Source organism: Epinephelus lanceolatus, chromosome 14, assembly GCF_041903045.1.
Source record: "Epinephelus lanceolatus isolate andai-2023 chromosome 14, ASM4190304v1, whole genome shotgun sequence".
In the NCBI taxonomy this organism is placed as follows: Eukaryota; Metazoa; Chordata; class Actinopteri; order Perciformes; family Serranidae; genus Epinephelus; species Epinephelus lanceolatus.
In genome coordinates, this window is record NC_135747.1 from 21,832,875 (window position 1) to 21,851,671 (window position 18,797).

Sequence of the window (18,797 nt, forward strand, 5' to 3'; positions counted from 1 at the left end):
CTACAGATGCGCACCAACTGCCAACATTCAGCTTGATGTATCTCGGGCCCTTAGGCAGGTGCAGAACGTACATGGATGTTAAAACATGGTGGCTGTTGACTGTGGTCTTTGTGTTTAGGGTGCAACACATGGCATCTATGCTAGGGTTGTTTTTCAAAGTCAGCTTTGTAGAGAATTGGAAATGAGCTTTAAATATGTGACTTTTAAGACCTTATTTGGGGAGACAAAATCAAATTCAAATAGGGATACCCTTGTGTTTTTTATTCTGCCCTTCTGTAACTCAGTTTTTCCAGCGGATGTGGAATATATTTAGCTGAGGTATGTGCGTGGGCAGTGTGTATGTCAACTTAATGTAATGTGGATTAACAATAATAAACAGACACAGGGAGAGTTAATGGGTTCTTTTCCCTTTTTGTATTATTTTGAGGAACCATGTTTATTTTTTTGTATATTTAAGCCGCTGCTTTTTTCCAACTCATGTATACTTATTTACTATCTTATATTTTACATATTTACACAACTGATCTCATCCCTGAGCAGCTCATTATTTTTTGTTAGTGCATAACTTTTTTCCGATCTGTTTTCATTCGTTTTCACCCAGTGTTGAAACTGACTCACAAAACTGAAACTTGCTTGAGAGAGGTCACACTGATATGAGCGTCACGTCTGCTTTTATTTTTGTCAGTGTTGCATTATTGTTGTATGGTAATGCAGAGCAGACTTTGCATATCAGTGAACCGCATTGCCATGCAGCAATGACGTTAACTTTGACAACAATTAAAGGAGACATGTCGTTTACTATGATTAATTACCTAAATCAAAAAAGTATCAAGTGTCTAAAGCTGATCTTCATACCATAACATAATAAATGGAAACCAATGGCTGCCTTAAAAGTAAGGGGCAAACACCTCCCCTCCTGTTTCTTTTTCTTTTCCTCTACCCTCTTATTTTGCACTTGGATATGTTTTGGACATTTAACCAATACTGTTTCAAGAAAGAATCACAGTAAATATGCTGAAAGTCATTCAGTGTCTCCCTCAATGACACTTTGACAGGACACATGGGAGTTCAATGACAGAGGGCTCAAACCTCTGACACTTCACTTATGAAACAGTCTGTGTAATCACCAGACCGTTCTGCTGCTGACCACTTATCCACTAACCACTCTCCTTTATCTCCAGGAATAAGGAGCTCATATGCCAGTCAACACAGCCAGCTGGGCCAGGACTTAAGGTCAGCCATGTCCCCAGAGCGTCATATTGCACCAATCTACGAGGATCGGACGTTCCAGGGCCCGTTGTACCGCAGCCCCAGCCACACCCAGCAGGGCACCCTCTACAGGAGCACCTCAGGTAGGTCCCATATAATTTAGATGCTAGAAATGCAGAGGCAGGTAAAACAAAAGGAATGTAAGAACAAAGACAAACCACCCACCAAGGACATGACACCATTATAAGATACACCCATCCTTGTGTATGAATGAATTGCCTCTTATTAATTGGCTGTCACCCAGTAATGATATCACATACAAAGTTTGTGTCTAACACTGCACGAATGAGACAATCCTCCGACTGTAGTTAATGTGAATTTGATTTGCAAATTTTTTCTTTCACCAAATGAAAGCTGTCAGATATTTTTTTAGGAAAAGTGAGATGATTGGGATTCAGACATTAAGTGTTATCTTTTATGTCACTAGGATCAACTGTTGAAAAGGGCTGCAAGTGTAGGACTGAAGTGGTCCTCACTGAAGATGATAATATGAAGTAATTGTCAGTATACTCTAAATTAGGTGGAATTTTTGATTTTTAAAAAATGTAATATAACACTAGAGGCTAGAAACCAGGCAAGAAAACACTGAATATTTATTTTCAGCCCCTCCAGGGTTTTACAGGCTTTATTTTGGGATTGTTGCAGCCTAAAATGCCTGATTTCACCACAGATTTTCTAAAAAATTGCAATGCATGTTGCAATGTTTTGAGACCTTTTGGCAATTTTTCATCTAAAAAAAAATACTTGCGGTTTTACTCCTTTGGAATTATTCATCGAAAACCAAATGCAACTTGTTCCAGTGAGAATAAAACACACACACACACACTGCTGTGTCTTCTAAGTAAGTTTACTTTCCAACAGGGGCGTCAGTGGCTTAGTGGTAGAGCAGACGCCCCATGTGCAAGGCTGTTGCCGCAGCGGCCCGGGTTCGACTCCAGCCTGTGGTCCTTTGCTGCATGTCTCTCCCTCTCTCTCTCTCCCCCTTCACACTAATCTGTCCTATCGATTAAAGGCTTAAAAATGCCCCAAAAAATATCTTTAAAAAAAAAAAAAAGTTTACTTTCCAACACATTAGAACATTTTTTTCGAGACTGTTTATTTCTTAAGTATTTTCTTTATCACACACACACAGTTTGTCATGCAAACAGGCACGCGCGCCTCTATCGCTTTGTAATTTGTGCTCCACTAACGTTAACACTAACCGTGCATATTTACCTTGATTCTTTCAGCACTTGAAATAGATGTCAAGATTTGATTTGTTCGTTGTTTTAGAAAATTGTTTGTGTTCCACCCAGACGTTGCGCTAGACTTTTTCCTCGCCAGTCATTTTGACCGACAGGGTCATAAAAATCCGGTCATAATCTATTTTTACCGGTCATTTTAATTTTAATTTTTAAATGATAATAAAGATATTCAGAGACATTTAGTCTTCATTCGTTCGTTTTTAATAAATCCAACAAGCAAGTTATAAAGTGTGCATTAATAAGGACATGAACGAAAAGATGAACAGACATCCACACACCGCAGCGCTTCAGTTCGGCGTCTGGTCTATTTTTCACATGAGCCGCAAGCGCTTCTGTCAAGCTGGATAGAGCGGATCGTACCAAACAGGAAGTCGGACACAGAAAAGACGAGAGAATCTGGCCAATTTTCAAAATAAAATAACAACAGCATGCACTGAGGAACGTGAGGAGAAAATACCATGTTTATAATTTAAAATAACACAACAGTGCATAACCGAACACATTTTTCAATACCCTAATCACTTCGTTACAGTTTTGATTTTATGTCACCGAGCCTACAGACATAACTACATAAATAAAATGGTCAGAACAATATGCCCTATTCATTCAGTGTTTACCCAACACGCTCAATACATGGACATGCAATGACAAATTGTCATTAACTTATTACGTTATAAAAAACGATTAAAATATGGACTTACCCATGTTTAAAATGACCTGTTGAAGTGAAAAAACGAGTACTGACGGGAACAGACGAGTGGAGTTGATATTTAACCGGCGCGGAGAGGGCAGGAGAAATGCGCTGCCTGTGTGGACAGTCAAGCGCCTGCGAGTATACTCGCAGGACTTCTGCAGCACTAATGCATCTGGTGTGTCCAGGCCGTTATGTCAACAACGCTACATGAAGCAGATGAATGACTTTTTCTCTGCAGTGTGAAAACGGCAGCCACTTAAACCACTGACTGTGCACTCCACCGCCAAGTGGGCAGGGGTGGTAATTGCAACCGGTCAAAATGGCCGACGGCCTTCAGATTTTCCGGTCATTGTTGTAAAAAAACGGTCAATGACTGAGAATATCCGGTTAACGCGACCCCTGGTTCCACCTCAACGTTGCACGTGCTGCAAAACAGCTTACTCCTCATCTTTGTTGGTTATTGTGAGACAGTTGTGTTGCACATGTGTGCATCTTTACAACCAGTGCAACAAACTGAGAGGTGACTCATGAGAAACTCTGATGATTGGTCAATTATGCGGAAAAATTGCAGTGATTGGACAGAATTTGCAACGTTGCACAGGTTGAATTTGAAGTTCATCTTCAGTACGGGATAACCATACCAGTCTGTCATTAGCTGCTTGATCAGCCTGCATTGTGTTCCTTACATTTGCACCTAGTGTGTGTGTGTGTGTGTGTGTGTGTGTGTGTGTGTGTAAGTAACAGATTACACGATCACATTATTTCCAAACCTACCAGAATCTCCACTAGGTTTTATTCTTAATTTTCTCTCCTCTTTGCTCGTGTTGTCTCTGTATTGTCATGCAGGTCAACGTTTTCATTGCAGGCAGACCCACCTTCACTATAAGAGCACTCCCTTTTTGTTACCTAGTACAGATGTTCCCTCCAAATCTCTCAAAGCCTTTTCCATCTAAGCCGCAGCCCCTTGACTCTGCCGTATTGTTTTCCTTCGGGAACACCATTTTTCTGTCCATCTGCCCTTTAGCTCTACCGCTACCTATGTTATGTCTTTCTTTCCTGCTTTTTCCTCTTGCTTTCTATTTTTCTTTCATCCTGTCACCCTCTCCTTCCCTGCCTCCCTTCCGTTCCTCCCTTTACTGTCAGCAGAAAGGGTGAGACATGAGTTAATAGGCAGGTACTGATATGTCATCCTGCCACAAAGGAGTCCATTACCCGTGTGTCACACTGAGAATGAGAAGAAGGATGGAGGGGCCAGGGGACAGCTTGGTTACCCACATCTACAGCCCGCTCTCTTCCAGCTCTCCTGATGTTGGCATTCTCGTCTCATCATCCCTCCTGACTCAGATACACATGCTTAGTTTGCACTGACACACACACTCCATTCAGCCTTCTCCTTGGCTCAGAGGAGATCTGCTTAGACCGATAAGTTCACTAATAAATGCTATTGATGCAGTGAAGAAGCCCCCAGACGAGCCACTATAATGTGTTTATGCCAGCTATATTGAGCAAAGGAGAGCGGGGCGGAGCTGGAAGGGGTGTTCAATATGGAGTCTTTGTAAGAGCTACCTCATTAGAAAAATCCAATTTTGATCCTAGAGTTTTCTTTGTTATGTTGTGAAATGAAATTTCAATAGGCCATTTTCACCCTCTGGCTTTCCATACATTGTTAGGCTTTTTTCTGGAAGCTTGCACTGTAAATGTTCAAGTGGGAGCGAGATTTTTATGTTAAGTAGAAATATTGATCCTTTGCTGGAAAGATGTAGCCTGAAATCGCCAGACCAAACCACAAATCTGCAAATGAAAGTCTGGAACCTCTCTGTTAGTTTTTGATTCCCACGGGGCGTTATCAACAGCTGATAGAAAGACAGAAATGCTGCTGGATGCAATTTGATAGACCTACAACCAGAGTCCTGCACATGCCCAGCTTTGCAAACCTGCACCCGCAAAGATCAATACTAGAACTGACCTGTTACCTGCAATTATATCCCAGTAAAATCTAGACCCTCCCCGACATGTTAATCTAAGTCCAGCGACCCGACCCACAATTGAATCAAACAGGCTATACAAGCACTCACTTTAAAGTGCTTTAGTTTTGCCATTAGAATTGCGCCATTAGAACGTGTAACATGAATTAACTTATAATCTATAGTCAGTTTGGCAGAATCAATCACCAACCATGCTATTACTCACTCGCTTACGTTGCTGTGCATAAAAATAATATCATCAACAATCCCTGCTTTAAGCTGTCTTCTCTGTTCACTGAAGGCATCAAAACTATGAATGAACACATGTGGAGTTATGTACTTAACAAAAAAAGGTGAAATAACTGAAAACATGTTTTCTAGTTTCTTCAAAATAGCCACCCTTTGCTCTGATTACTGCTTTGCACACTCTTGGCATTCTCTCGATGAGCTTCAAGAGGTAGTCACCTGAAATGGTTTTCCAACAGTCTTGAAGGAGTTCCCAGAGGTGTTTAGCACTTGTTGGCCCCTTTGCCTTCACTCTGCGGTCCAGCTCCCCCCAAACCATCTCGATTGGGTTCAGGTCCGGTGACTGTGGAGGCCAGGTCATCTGCCGCAGCACTCCATCACTCTCCTTCTTGGTCAAATAGCCCTTACACAGCCTGGAGGTGTGTTTGGGGTCATTGTCCTGTTGAAAAATAAATGATCGTCCAACTAAACGCAAACCGGATGGGATGGCATGTCGCTGCAGGATGCTGTGGTAGCCATGCTGGTTCAGTGTGCCTTCAATTTTGAATAAATCCCCAACAGTGTCACCAGCAAAACACCCCCACACCATCACACCTCCTCCCCCATGCTTCACAGTGGGAACCAGGCATGTGGAATCCATCCGTTCACCTTTTCTGCGTCTCACAAAGACACGGCGGTTGGAACCAAAGATCTCAAATTTGGACTCATCAGACCAAAGCACAGATTTCCACTGGTCTAATGTCCATTCCTTGTGTTTCTTGGCCCAAACAAATCTCTTCTGCTTGTTGCCTCTCCTTAGCAGTGGTTTCCTAGCAGCTATTTGACCATGAAGGCCTGATTCGCGCAGTCTCCTCTTAACAGTTGTTCTAGAGATGGGTCTGCTGCTAGAACTCTGTGTGGCATTCATCTGGTCTCTGATCTGAGCTGCTGTTAACTTGCGACTTCTGAGGCTGGTGACTCGGATGAACTTATCCTCAGAAGCAGAGGTGACTCTTGGTCTTCCTTTCCTGGGTCGGTCCTCATGTGTGCCAGTTTCGTTGTAGCGCTTGATGGTTTTTGCGACTCCACTTGGGGACACATTTAAAGTTTTTGCAATTTTCCGGACTGACTGACCTTCATTTCTTAAAGTAATGATGGCCACTCGTTTTTCTTTAGTTAGCTGATTGGTTCTTGCCATAATATGAATTTTAACAGTTGTCCAATAGGGCTGTCGGCTGTGTATTAACCTGACTTCTGCACAACACAACTGATGGTCCCAACCCCATTGATAAAGCAAGAAATTCCACTAATTAACCCTGATAAGGCACACCTGTGAAGTGGAAACCATTTCAGGTGACTACCTCTTGAAGCTCATGGAGAGAATGCCAAGAGTGTGCAAAGCAGTAATCAGAGCAAAGGGTGGCTATTTTGAAGAAACTAGAATATAAAACATGTTTTCAGTTATTTCACCTTTTTTTGTTAAGTACATAACTCCACATGTGTTCATTCATAGTTTTGATGCCTTCAGTGACAATCTACAATGTAAATAGTCATGAAAATAAAGAAAACGCATTGAATGAGAAGGTGTGTCCAAACTTTTGGCCTGTACTGTGTGTATGTATATATATATATATATATATATATATATATATAGGCTTAATAATATGTGCTGCTGATTTAGGTGTTAAAAATACCACACATTTTCATTTCTGCTGTCTCCACAGACAATCATGTTTGTATTCTCACCCGCCCGCATTCAGTTTATTTTTATCCATACCCATACCCATGAATTTATGTAAATGTACGCGGTAACACTTTCTATGAAGACCGTAATTATAATGCTTTATGAGGGCTTTTATTGCGAATTTTAATTCACAATTTATAATGATCTATGACTGCACACTTAATGCTTCCTGATGCACTACATCAACAGTCATAAAACATTATAGATGTGACTTATAATGAATTATAAGTGTCTTATGGATGCTCTTGACTAGTTATAAACTAGAGGTTGACTGATGGGGCTTTTAATGCATTGTTGACAGAAATTACTGCAACCTCTGAAACCCCCTGTTAATATGCTGTATGCTATAGCTAGCTAGCTAACCACTGTAGGAACATTAGCTACTGGAATGTTTGCTAGTAGCCTACGAGCAAACTGTATGTTTCAGCTGAAGCCCGCTAGCTTCAAAAATTACACCATGTAACCATTTATATGAGTGGAGATAAAATCTTGAGCTGAAATGTGCAGTTAGCTCGTGGGCTATTGCAAACATCTCAGTTGCTAATGTTAGCTTTCAAGCAACCTTGTTTGAAATGGGGAGAGTGGTTATCTAGCTAGCTAACCAACCGCTGTAGGGACTACTTGCTAGCTAATGGTAGCTACTGGAATTTTTGCTAATAGCCTATGAGCAAACTGTATGTTTCAGCTGAAGCCTGCTGGCTTCAAAAATTACTTAATGTAACGTCAACCATTTATATGAGAGAAACTAGAAATCTTTAGCTGAAATTTATTGTTAGCTTGTTAGCTTGCAGACATCTCAATAGCTAATGTTAGCTTTCAAGCAGCCTTGTTTGAAATGGGGAAAGTGGTTAGCTAGCTAGCATAAAGTATGCTCCCTAGGATTTCAAGGGCTGCAACCATTTCTGTCCAATTTTGTCTTTTTTGAAGCTAACAATCTTGCAAGTAGTGACTCAGTTTTTGCAATAGCTTAATTCTGTGACTGAAAACTCTGTGACTCATGACACATTGTGTTAAGATGTGACAGGGTGTCAGATTGTAGTCTTTTCAATGTCTTTTCAAAGTATTCTAGCGTATAATAGACATTAATTACTTATGATGCATCATAGATTCTTCAATACATGAAAATGCATCACACTTTATTCAGCACCAACCGTGGAACATTATGATGAAGCGTACATTATTATTGATGCATCAATATGTACCTCACTCTACTTAACACAATATAATGATAACTTATGATACTGCATGGACATACTAAGAGTCCTTACTATAGTTGAATGTTGAGGTGAGTTTAGGTATTCGCTATAAGCCCCATCAGTCAACCTCTAGTTTCTGATAAGCCTAGAGCATCCATAAGACACTTACAATTCATCATAAGTCACATCTATAATGTTTTATGACTGTTGATATAGTGCATCAGGAAGCAGTCTGTGTGTTTATGAGTATAATTATAAAGCTTTATAAATGCATTATAATTATCTTTGAATGGTCTTAAAATGCATTATAGACGTGGTTTTCATAGAAAGTGTTACCATGTATTCCCTACCCTTTACACAACTTTATTGCTGGTTGTCCTACAGGTACCTGACTCAGTTCATGACTCTGCCTACAACCAGTCAGAACAACAAAGCATGTGACGTAGTGCTGAGCGATAGAGAAATGTAAACAGACTACAGCATTTAGAGATGAGCTGTGATGGTGTAGAGACAGTCTGTTAACAAGTGTTGCCGTTTTTGCCATCAGAATTTGAATATAGTGCTTCAATAGAAAGGTCCACATCAGCTGCTGCCATCTTGGTTGTGTTTTTGAAAATGATCAACAACACTCCTCTTTACTAAGCTACCTTTATGCTTGCTGTCGTGACCATGGCGTGGTGATATAGGAGCCAAAAATCACGTCATGTTTTTCACAAAGTGCGAAGGCCCCACATGCTGTCTTTCACTGTATCAAATATGCCCCATGTTTAAAAAATGGTTATGATTGGCCCGGCTAAGTTGGATGGAAATCTCTTTGAACAGGAGGGTGACCAGGCACATCTGCCAGGGCAAATAAAACATGAGCTCGCAAGTTTGTGTAGTTCCCAGGCTAGAAAAGATGAGAAATTGAATCCAGATAGTTGCTGTAAAACTGCAAGGCTACACTTTGTTGTTTATAATTTGTCCCCTAGTGTTTTTGCTCTGTTTTGGGAGATAACCATATTGCAGGGAAGTGCTGCTGCCCAACATAGAGGTGCACTGATGTGAGAAATTGTGTTTTTGGAGCAGCCCCACAAGTTGACGTCGTTGGTCTCTGGTAGGAGGGAGTTTAAGCATGCACATGCCCAGTTCTGTTGGCACTCTGATACTGATCTGACCAGCGCAGCAGTCACGCTGCCACACATCACGTGGCTCCGGTGAAAAGGGGGGCTAAATCCAACAGCTTGTTTATGCAGTTCTGTATTTGTGACCCATTGTGATTTTAAAAACTGGGTCATAATATCACTTGGAGCAAATGAAAAAGGGGAAAGACGACTGAAGCGAGATGCAGTCAGGCTGAATATTGGACCTTGTCTGGAAGGATGACTTCTCTACATGTTGGTGATGCTTCCGCTTTACTAATGTACCTCTGACTGTTTTTGGAGCCTGTCATGTTTTACCGTTGCCTCTCTGCTCTGTTTGGCAAAGTTAGTCTGAGAACACAGTGGCGCAAGGGAGCGAGAAGGCGGTGAGTAAAGGATTTGTGGATTGATCATTGAGCAGGTTGAGTCCTCCTGTCCTCTTTGAACCCTAGCAGGATCCCTCTGGTTAAACACAATCTTGTAAAAACAAAACAACATGCAAACAGCCCCTTTGAAGAAGAAGACTTCTGCTTTGTGGAGCCACAGGAGCTGTGTTTTATCCTCATCATTAATTGGTTCCAGATTGTAGAATTTGCTGAGTCGGACAAAACAGCCGCATGTTTGCATTTTCAGCTTGGCTTAAAGTGACGTGCTACCAGTGTGCAAGGCTCAAAGTTTAGCTGTAAAGGTTTGAACGCTGCCAGTCTCCACTAACATTTGTCACCTGGCATTCGTGCTTAAACTTTCTGTCTGAAGCTTTTGTTTTTTGGCCCTCAGGTGTGGGGAGTCTCCAGCGGACACCCAGCCAGCGCAGTACCATGATCTACCAAAGAAACAACTATGCTCTTAACACCGCAGCCACCTACGCTGACCCATATCGCTCGGCGCAGTACCGGCCCTCCGATCCCAGCTACACTCGCCAGGCTGTTGTCATGGACGATGGTGCTACCCGCTCACCCTCTGTAGACAGCATTCAGAAGGATCCCAGGTAAGTAATATTTTAGTGTGATGCTGTGTAGGTGTAATCAGTGGTTAGTGACCAGCATAGCATAGCATAGCAGGAAACAGTCATCCAAAGGGACTACTTATGCTTACAAGGCATCCCTGTTCTGCTGGGTCAACACCGGTGTCCTCTTACTATTCAAACATGGAGCCCCCTGGGTAGTCGCATGCAGCTCTAGCTTTTAAGCTGCCTCTACTATGCCTGGCCTCTGAACAATAGACTCTCACATACGCTAAAGTGCTGCGTCCACTCTTGTACAGACGTGTAAGCGTGGAGAGTGGGTTGACCTCCGCTGTAAACCCCTGACCTTGCACACTGGGAGCTTTGTTTACACCCTTGTATGTTGCTGTAGTGTAACTACTTGAAGAGAGTACAGCAGGGGGGCACCATGACCCAGGTCCGTTCAGGAAGTGCATCAGAGTGATAAAATATGTTACGGGATTTCTGTCCAGGGCTGTGTTTTTTTTTTTTGTTTTTTTTTTCCAGCTTTGTGCTGTGATATACTCTAGACTAAAAGAGTTTGACCAGCCTGTAATAGCATAAGGGCCACAAATCAAACACTAGTAAAATCATTTCATCAGTTAGTTTCAGATACTTGTAGGTAGAAAAAAATGCTGATAAGTAACATGCCAGTCGAAATGCAACAGTATATTTTATTGACTTTAGCGTGCCAAAAGTAGTTCCTATTTCAAGTATATTTCAAGAGCAGCCCAGAGTCGATGCTTTTCTCACTTCTTTCTTTAGTGTGCTGCATACAGACAAGCAGTAATCCAAGTGTGACCAGAGTGGATTGTTATATAGAACCGGATGTGAATGTAATTTCCTGGGCTTATCAGTTTGTCCTGAGGTGCTGAAATATTCATTTTGAAGGGAACTGTGCCGGTGTTTTTTTTACGGAGACAACTTTGTTTCTGCCTCTGTCGTCATGCTGATACCTTTGCACCCTACCTGTAATTTTAGGGAGTTTGCTTGGCGTGACCCAGAGCTGACGGAGGTGATTCACATGCTGCAGCACCACTTCCCGTCAGTGCAGGCCAACGCAGCCGCCTACCTGCAGCATCTGTGCTTCGGCGATAATCGAGTGAAGTCTGAGGTAGGTGCCGTACCACTCACGCCATACTGTGACTTATTAGAATGTCATTGTCGACATCTGTGCTCAGCCACCTTAACCTCTGATAATTAGGGAACATTAAGCTCATTTTTGTGTTTTCATCAGTAAGTATTATATTTATAGGGGAGCTGGCGTTTATTGCAAGTTAGGACAACAAGCACAAGTTTCCAGACTGTCAGACAAGACTTAAAGAAAAGCCCAAGAAGGTAATAGAGTTTTACTTGGAAGAGAAAACAAAGGCAAACAACTAAAATAACAACCCAAACTGTTCGTCGTCAATGTCCATCACAGTCTACAGACCAACATTGTGGTTTAAGCTAGACCTTTCATATTTGCTGTAGTTGTGCACAACAGTACAGCTCACTTTCAGTTTTACCGCCCAGTAATGTGGTGACTAACCTGCCAAGTCGTCTGGCTAATCTCAGTCTTGCTTGTTGCATGATAGGGCCTATTTTCAGTGCTCTTGCCTGACTCCAAGACCCAAGACATTACTTTGGTCAGTCAGTGTTTTCATATCCAATCAAATTGATGGCCAGAGTTAAGAAAATAAACCCAGAGTTGTTGGTCAGGATCCATCACTTTGATCCAAGCTGAAATATTTTAACAACTATTTAAAGGATTAAGAAATAACTGTTGACTGTACAGACATTCATGGTCCCCAGAGGATGAAGCCTCGACTGTACGTTTGCTGCATTTCCACTGCATGACACAGCACAGTTCTACTCAATTCGACTGGCTATTTTTGGTTTGCCATTAGCAAAAGTTGTGGATAGTATCAGGTACTTTTATGGTATCACCTTGGTCGAGGTTCCAAGCTGAGCTGACACTAGAAGGTGGAGTTAAAACGCTTAAGGCCACTGATTGGTCAAGAGAGAACGGTCTCTAGGGCAACATGAGACATCCTGCACAAACCCCTCATTTTTACATAGCCAAGCTCCTCCTGTCAGACCTTTTACACACACTTCCACTAATAAAATTGGTTTCAAGTTTCAAGTACAATAAAGCATTGTTCAACCTTCTGTTTTCATTCCTTTAAGGCTCATTGTAACTGATAATAATAGTAATTGTGAAATATGGTATACTTAAATGCAATATTATCTGAGACATGTATTGTACCGTGAAAATCTCTTACCGTTGCAACTCTAGCTGCAATTTTTTTATTCACTCGGCTCCAATTTTAGAAAATGGCAGCCCACAAAACTATGCCATACACCATACAAGTGCAGACATTCCTCTGTTTGATTGGCAATGAAAGGATTCAGCAAGTGTCATGTTAAAGATGATGTCATGGCCCTTTTCACGCACTGTCGCTATGGCAATCAGCTGAGACTCCCGTCTACTATCTGCGGTAGAAAACGAAATAGAGAAAAGGACCTGGTACCAACAGTGAGGTGACTCAAGCGAAACCATGCAGCTGAAATGAGCCAATAGACACAGAGACACATCTCCACTGCTCAATCATGCCCTCAGCCAGTGAACAAACACCCGCAGCACACAGCAACAGTTAAGAGAGACACACAGGAATCCCTCGTTCCACCCTTTTTCTCCCACAAATTTTAAAGGTCATGCTTGTCCTTCCTCAGCATAATGCAGAAAGAGGAAGAAGACATCAGAGATGAGGAATATATTTTTTATTCCAAGAGGCCAGATTTCAACGTATCACAAAATGATTTATACTCTGCAATGAAAAGCAGGAAGCTTATTTTGGTAGAGCTATCTTTTCCTGGTACGTTTCGTTCTACCCTCCAGATGAAAATGTTAATTTAGTCTTTTAACATCTCCTCTGGTGAAGGTTTTTTTTCTTTGGTCATATATTAGCATTACTTTTCCAAATAATTTGAATCTCAGTATGAATAAATCACCGTGCATAGATTCTCTTGTCACATGAATAAATACATGATTTTGCGTTCCGCATTATATAAGCTGAAAAAAAAAAGCTGTTAGTGGTCAAATCCTTTTCACACCTGATCTCACTTACATTGTCCATAGGTATGTCGACTGGGAGGAATAAAACATCTGGTGGACCTACTAGACCACAAGGCCCTGGAGGTTCAGAAGAACTCTTGTGGCGCTCTGAGGAACCTCGTATATGGGAAGGCTATGGACGAGAACAAGATTGCTGTGAGGAATGCAGGAGGTATCCCAGCTTTGCTCCGCTTGCTGAGAAAGACTGTAGATGCAGAAGTGCGGGAGCTTGTCACAGGTAAGTCAGCATGTGTGAAGGATATACTATGTGCTCTTTAAAACTGTGAGGTGAATTCTGAGCTTGAAACTTTCCCCCCTCATCTTTGAGGATGTGTGCTTGTGGTGTTCATACTGTCTCTTTATCCCTCCTTCCCACTGTTACATCCCTCCACATAGTGACGATAATGCTCCTCCATCTGGCATGAAGTGAAAGCAGAAGTACACTTCCTGTCATCTAGGGCAGCTTCAACCAATTATTATTGTCATTATCGGTGAATTTAATTAATTTAAAAGAAACACTTCACTCATAAAATGTCAGTTTGTATATCAATTGCTCACCCTGTGCTACACTGAATTTGTGAAGAAAGGTTTTTTTTTCTCACATGCTTCCATGGTGATGGAAGAATCCAAAAAAGGCAAACATTCTTGATGAATTGAAATAAAAGGGGACCATGTTTAACACCAGAACTATATCAAAATATCAGTTTACAAACTCTCACTCACCCTGTGCAGTATAATCCAATTCATTTATCCAGCTTATACACAGTACTTTCCAAACACATGCATTTATGCTGTGTAAAAAACTTCCCTAAGGGAGCCTGGACTAGAGCTGCCTTGCATTGAAAGGGAACAGTTGAGGTGGTTCGGACATCTTATTATGCTGGTCCTGGGCCAGAGTCAGAGGTTTTCTGGGCACATTCAACTATTAGGAGAACCTGGGGTTGTTCCAGAACTTGTCAGAGGGATTATGTATGTCATCCAGGCTGGGAACGCCACAGGGATTCCCCAGGAGGAGCTGGAAAACATTGCTGGGGAGAGGGATGTCTGGAGTACCTTGCTTTGCCTACTGCCCCCATAACCCAGTCCCCAATAGGTGGATGCATGAATGGATGGATGGATGTTTAGAACAATGTCTGCATTTTTTCACTGCTATATTAATTTGAAAGGTCATGGAAAATTACTTTTTAGACTCCCTTCAACACAGAATTTAAGTAGCCATAAACTACAATGGACTTACTGATGGTTACTGATAAACTTGTGCTACAATTTTGTGACCTGTGCCACAAAACAACCTCTGTAGCACCAGTGCTGCGTGTAAAATAAGTTTATGTACAGCCCTATCAAGAATGTTTGCCACTTTTGGATTCCTAACTCACCGTTGAGACATGACAAATGGTCATTTTGTGGGTGAAATTTTACTTTGATCTATAAAATTTTCAAAAATATTGGAGAAAACACACATTTTGTTTTCCCAGATTTCAAAGTTACATCTCTGTATTTTTTCTGTCTTTTTTCAAACAGCAGGCCAAAATGGAAATATATTAATTTACACTCTTGCCAAGCAGATAAAAGTAGCAAATCTCTACATGTAAAAGGCTGGAATCAGAGAGTGTTTGATATTTTTGCTTGGTAAATAACTTAAAACAGCTATGAATGATATTTCTATTATATCAAAATCAAATGATAACGTGAAAACAATGGGACAATGTGAAGGGAGGTGCTTGTAGTGATGAACCTGCAGAGAGTTGTCGTCTGAATCTGCAGCCCCCCTCGGCTTTATTGAGTTTTGTGGTGAGTTTCAGCTCATTGTTTAGCTGTCCAGCCTGAAGCATTGTTGTTTGATTCAGTCTCACCCTGCTCATAGAGAATCACATCCTTAGGAGGTCTGTCGTGGGGTTACAGCAGGACAGGAACATTGTCTAGGAGGTGTTGAATTATTAACCTGACAAACCTTGAGGAGTTTTAGGTGGGGTTGTTATTCTACAGTGATGGTTTGGTTGCTTATGAGTCTTGAATGTGGCTCATGGTTACCTGGTGCTGCCTGTCATGGTTAACAGTACAATGTTGCTAGTAGAGATTACGCGTGAATTAAGATACTCTGACTAAACAGTTTAACAGACTGCTTACTGTCATTTACATAATTAAAACTGTCATAGAAACTGAGTCATTGAGGCTTTTCCTTAAGTTGCCACCACTGCTGTCACTCCAGCTTATGATATATGCAAAGAAATGAAACCACATTTCCACAGGATTCATATGCTTTTATTACTGAGGCTGCGGAGAGATTTAGCCCCGTCTCTGTCTGAAAACAACTGTTCCTGACAGTCTGCTTGTCAGTCTCCTCCTCTCTGTGTAGCTCAGTTGTATTTGTGTGTTGTCTAAGCTCTGCAAACAGCGTATAAATCCATGTTGTTTAGGATCAGGGTGGAGCACTACAGAAATAAGCAATCCAAGACATTTGGCTCCCAGGTGGCTGAGTCAGCTGCTTGAGCTCGAATCCAGCCCTCGTTCTAATACGGTCTCGGGTTACAGTCCAGCGGTCCTTCGAAGGAAAACAATACAGTCAGAGTACGAGCTCAACAGATTGAAGGAGATTGTCTTCAGTTTCCTGTTTCACTTAACTGCCTGTTTACTTTGTATAATACATAAACAAAGGATCAACATTTCCAAAGAGCACAAGAGTATAATTTGTCTTCTAATTTGTGGTCTATGTAGTGAAGTAAACTGGAGTCAGTGGCTGAAATTCCTTTCATTGCCTTCATTCCAGGGCTGGGTATTGGTGCTAAATAACATTATCACAATAACTGCTTCCATACTGATCGATATTTTTCACAATATAGAATTTAATAATGCTGCAAGTCTAAAGAGTATCCTGATAATGACAGAAGACTGATGGAACAACTGGATTCATTAGTTAATCTTTAACATATAGTTCATTTAAAATAAAGTAGAATAAAATAAACATTAACCGAGTTCAGCAATGGGTTGCCCACTTCATGTAAAATTCTGCCTTGGAGGCTTTTCCACCTTGACCAGATCACAGTTCTCTGATATAACAATGAATACTTACTGTGAGCATGTTCAAAGATATTTAACATTGTGCAAAATATTGACAATCGGCAGCATCAGTTCAAAAGAATCTGTATCAGGAAATGTCTGGATAAATGCACATGTAATGACAGTGAGAAGTAGTTTGACTGAATGTGGAAAAACTGAGACATACTGTTGAATTTGCACCTTATTTCTTAAGACATCTCAGGCTGTTTTGTCAAAGGATGAATGTCTGCCGAATGTACCTGTAATTCTTTACGCAAAAAAAGGAAAACTATTGGAGCTGATGTCACTCATAGGTTATTGTGTAATAGCTTTATTGGTCCAGCCCATCTAAGATTAAATTGTGCTGTATGTGGCCCATGAGTTTGCACCCCTGGTTTAGAAGATATTTTATGACAATATATTGGAAAAACATCTAAATGTAAACATTTATCTTAACAAAAGTGCCACATTTCTTCAAGTTGTGTTCGACTTCTGTGGGTGTTTGAAAAATTTCATACTGTCTCCCTTTGGTTGCATTTATGGATAATGAGCGTTTTCTTCACTGATGCAAGTAAAATATCCTGAAGTAGAGAAAGGCAGAGAAAGAGGCAACAGACTGGCTCTGATCCTGTTTATTTCTGCTGTGTCACAGGCTCAATTTATATTGAGAAAAACTGTCAAAGTTTATCATCTTTAAAAACAATTTTATCGCGTCCACTATCAAGATCGTTTTATCACCTAGCTCCACTTGGCACTCAATACCTTTAAGGTATCTACTGAATAACCCAGAACCAAATAGTATTGAAACTTGTTCAGTCAAATTAAACCTGCATTCGATCCTTTTTGTATCCACATTCAGAACAAAATGATTTTATGTTTAGTATGCAAGCATTCTTTGATTTAATGCAATGTTTGATTGGCTCACTACCACAGCAGCTACAACCTATACAGTCTGTGTGATGAAGTCAAACGTGGTGTATTTGACAGAGTTGGCAGTTCATCATGCAGAGATGCTTTAATGTGGGCTCTGTTTTTAAGTTTTTCCCCTTTCATCCACCAGCCTGAGAGCCTGCTGCGGCTAATTGGTAGGACAGACTCCAGGGTGGGGAGCAATTAGAAAAGGTCAGAAGTGTTGCATCACCTCTGGTTAATTACGGCTGATGAGAACAATCCACATAAAGAGCTTTCAGCTGGATGACAAGGGCATCCCACACTGAAGCTTTAAGGGGAGCAGACACAAATCATTCACTCACCAGCAGCTCCTTTCTACACGGGAGCTGGTGAGGAGGCCAGCCAGGTGTCAGAACTTAGCGTCGTAATTCCCATTCAGCGGCTCCATCTCCTCTGTGCTGGGAGGTCCAAGTGTCACCTGTGCTTCATTAGAAGTAGCTGCAACGACAGGCCACCCCCTGCTTCAGGTCAGAGGTCGTGTTGTGGGGACACACAAAGGGATACCTGCCTGGTCTCCCAGCAGCTGCTGTGGTTATTGCTCTGTCCTGAAACAGCCCCACAGATCGGCCAAAGGCCAAACCTCAGTGCACTGTCGTTGTTGTTTTATTGTTTTTTGCCTTTTTCTGTCTTTTCTTCCTCCGGCAAGCACTTTGTAACCTTGTTAAGAAAAGTGCTATATAAATAAAGTTTATTATTATTATCATAAGCTGCAGTACTGCAGACATCTGAAACAACACACACACACACACGCAATGTTTTGTTCCTCTTTGTTAGATATTGCCTTGCTCCACTTATCTTGGCTTTTCTTTCGCAAACTTAACTCCACTCTTTATCATGATTTCATTGTGTTTGAGCTTTGGAGAGTCTGTATGTTGCCCTTAGTACGACAGAGTGTATTCAAAGGTAATTCTTTATTCTTACAGAAAAGTATTTTCGTCATATAAAAGGAGTCACTCATACAGGAGATGATTGATTTGGCTGGTATACACTCACCGCTTCATCCAAACTCCTCATCTGCTGCTAGAAAAGACAAATCTCTGGATCTAGTTTGGTTAGGCAATAAACAAAAGAAATCCCTTATCTCCTCTTACATATAAAAAAGAACTCAAGCTAGTGTTATTCACTGTCTCCCCCTGTACTGCTATCACCTGCAACTTCACTGCCGTCATACTGAAGTTTGTATTGTCTTTGTTTCTGTTATTACTGTAATAACTCAATAACTTCCCATTCTGCTGTGGGGATTACGAGCTGCAGCAATGCTACTGGTATTTTTC

General features: G+C 41.3%; 1 protein-coding gene across 12 annotated transcripts in view; it reads left to right on the forward strand.

Moving 5' to 3' along the window:
• Positions 1 to 18,797, forward strand: part of pkp4 (plakophilin 4) — a 124,649-nt gene that overhangs the window by 84,543 nt on the left and 21,309 nt on the right. For all 12 annotated transcript variants that reach the window (XM_033617591.2, XM_033617592.2, XM_033617595.2 and 9 more), the window contains 4 exons: positions 1,182 to 1,352; positions 10,235 to 10,445; positions 11,421 to 11,553; positions 13,561 to 13,774. In XM_033617591.2, the coding sequence (XP_033473482.2) occupies positions 1,182 to 1,352; positions 10,235 to 10,445; positions 11,421 to 11,553; positions 13,561 to 13,774 (729 nt within the window). The remainder of the gene's footprint in view (positions 1 to 1,181; positions 1,353 to 10,234; positions 10,446 to 11,420; positions 11,554 to 13,560; positions 13,775 to 18,797) is intronic.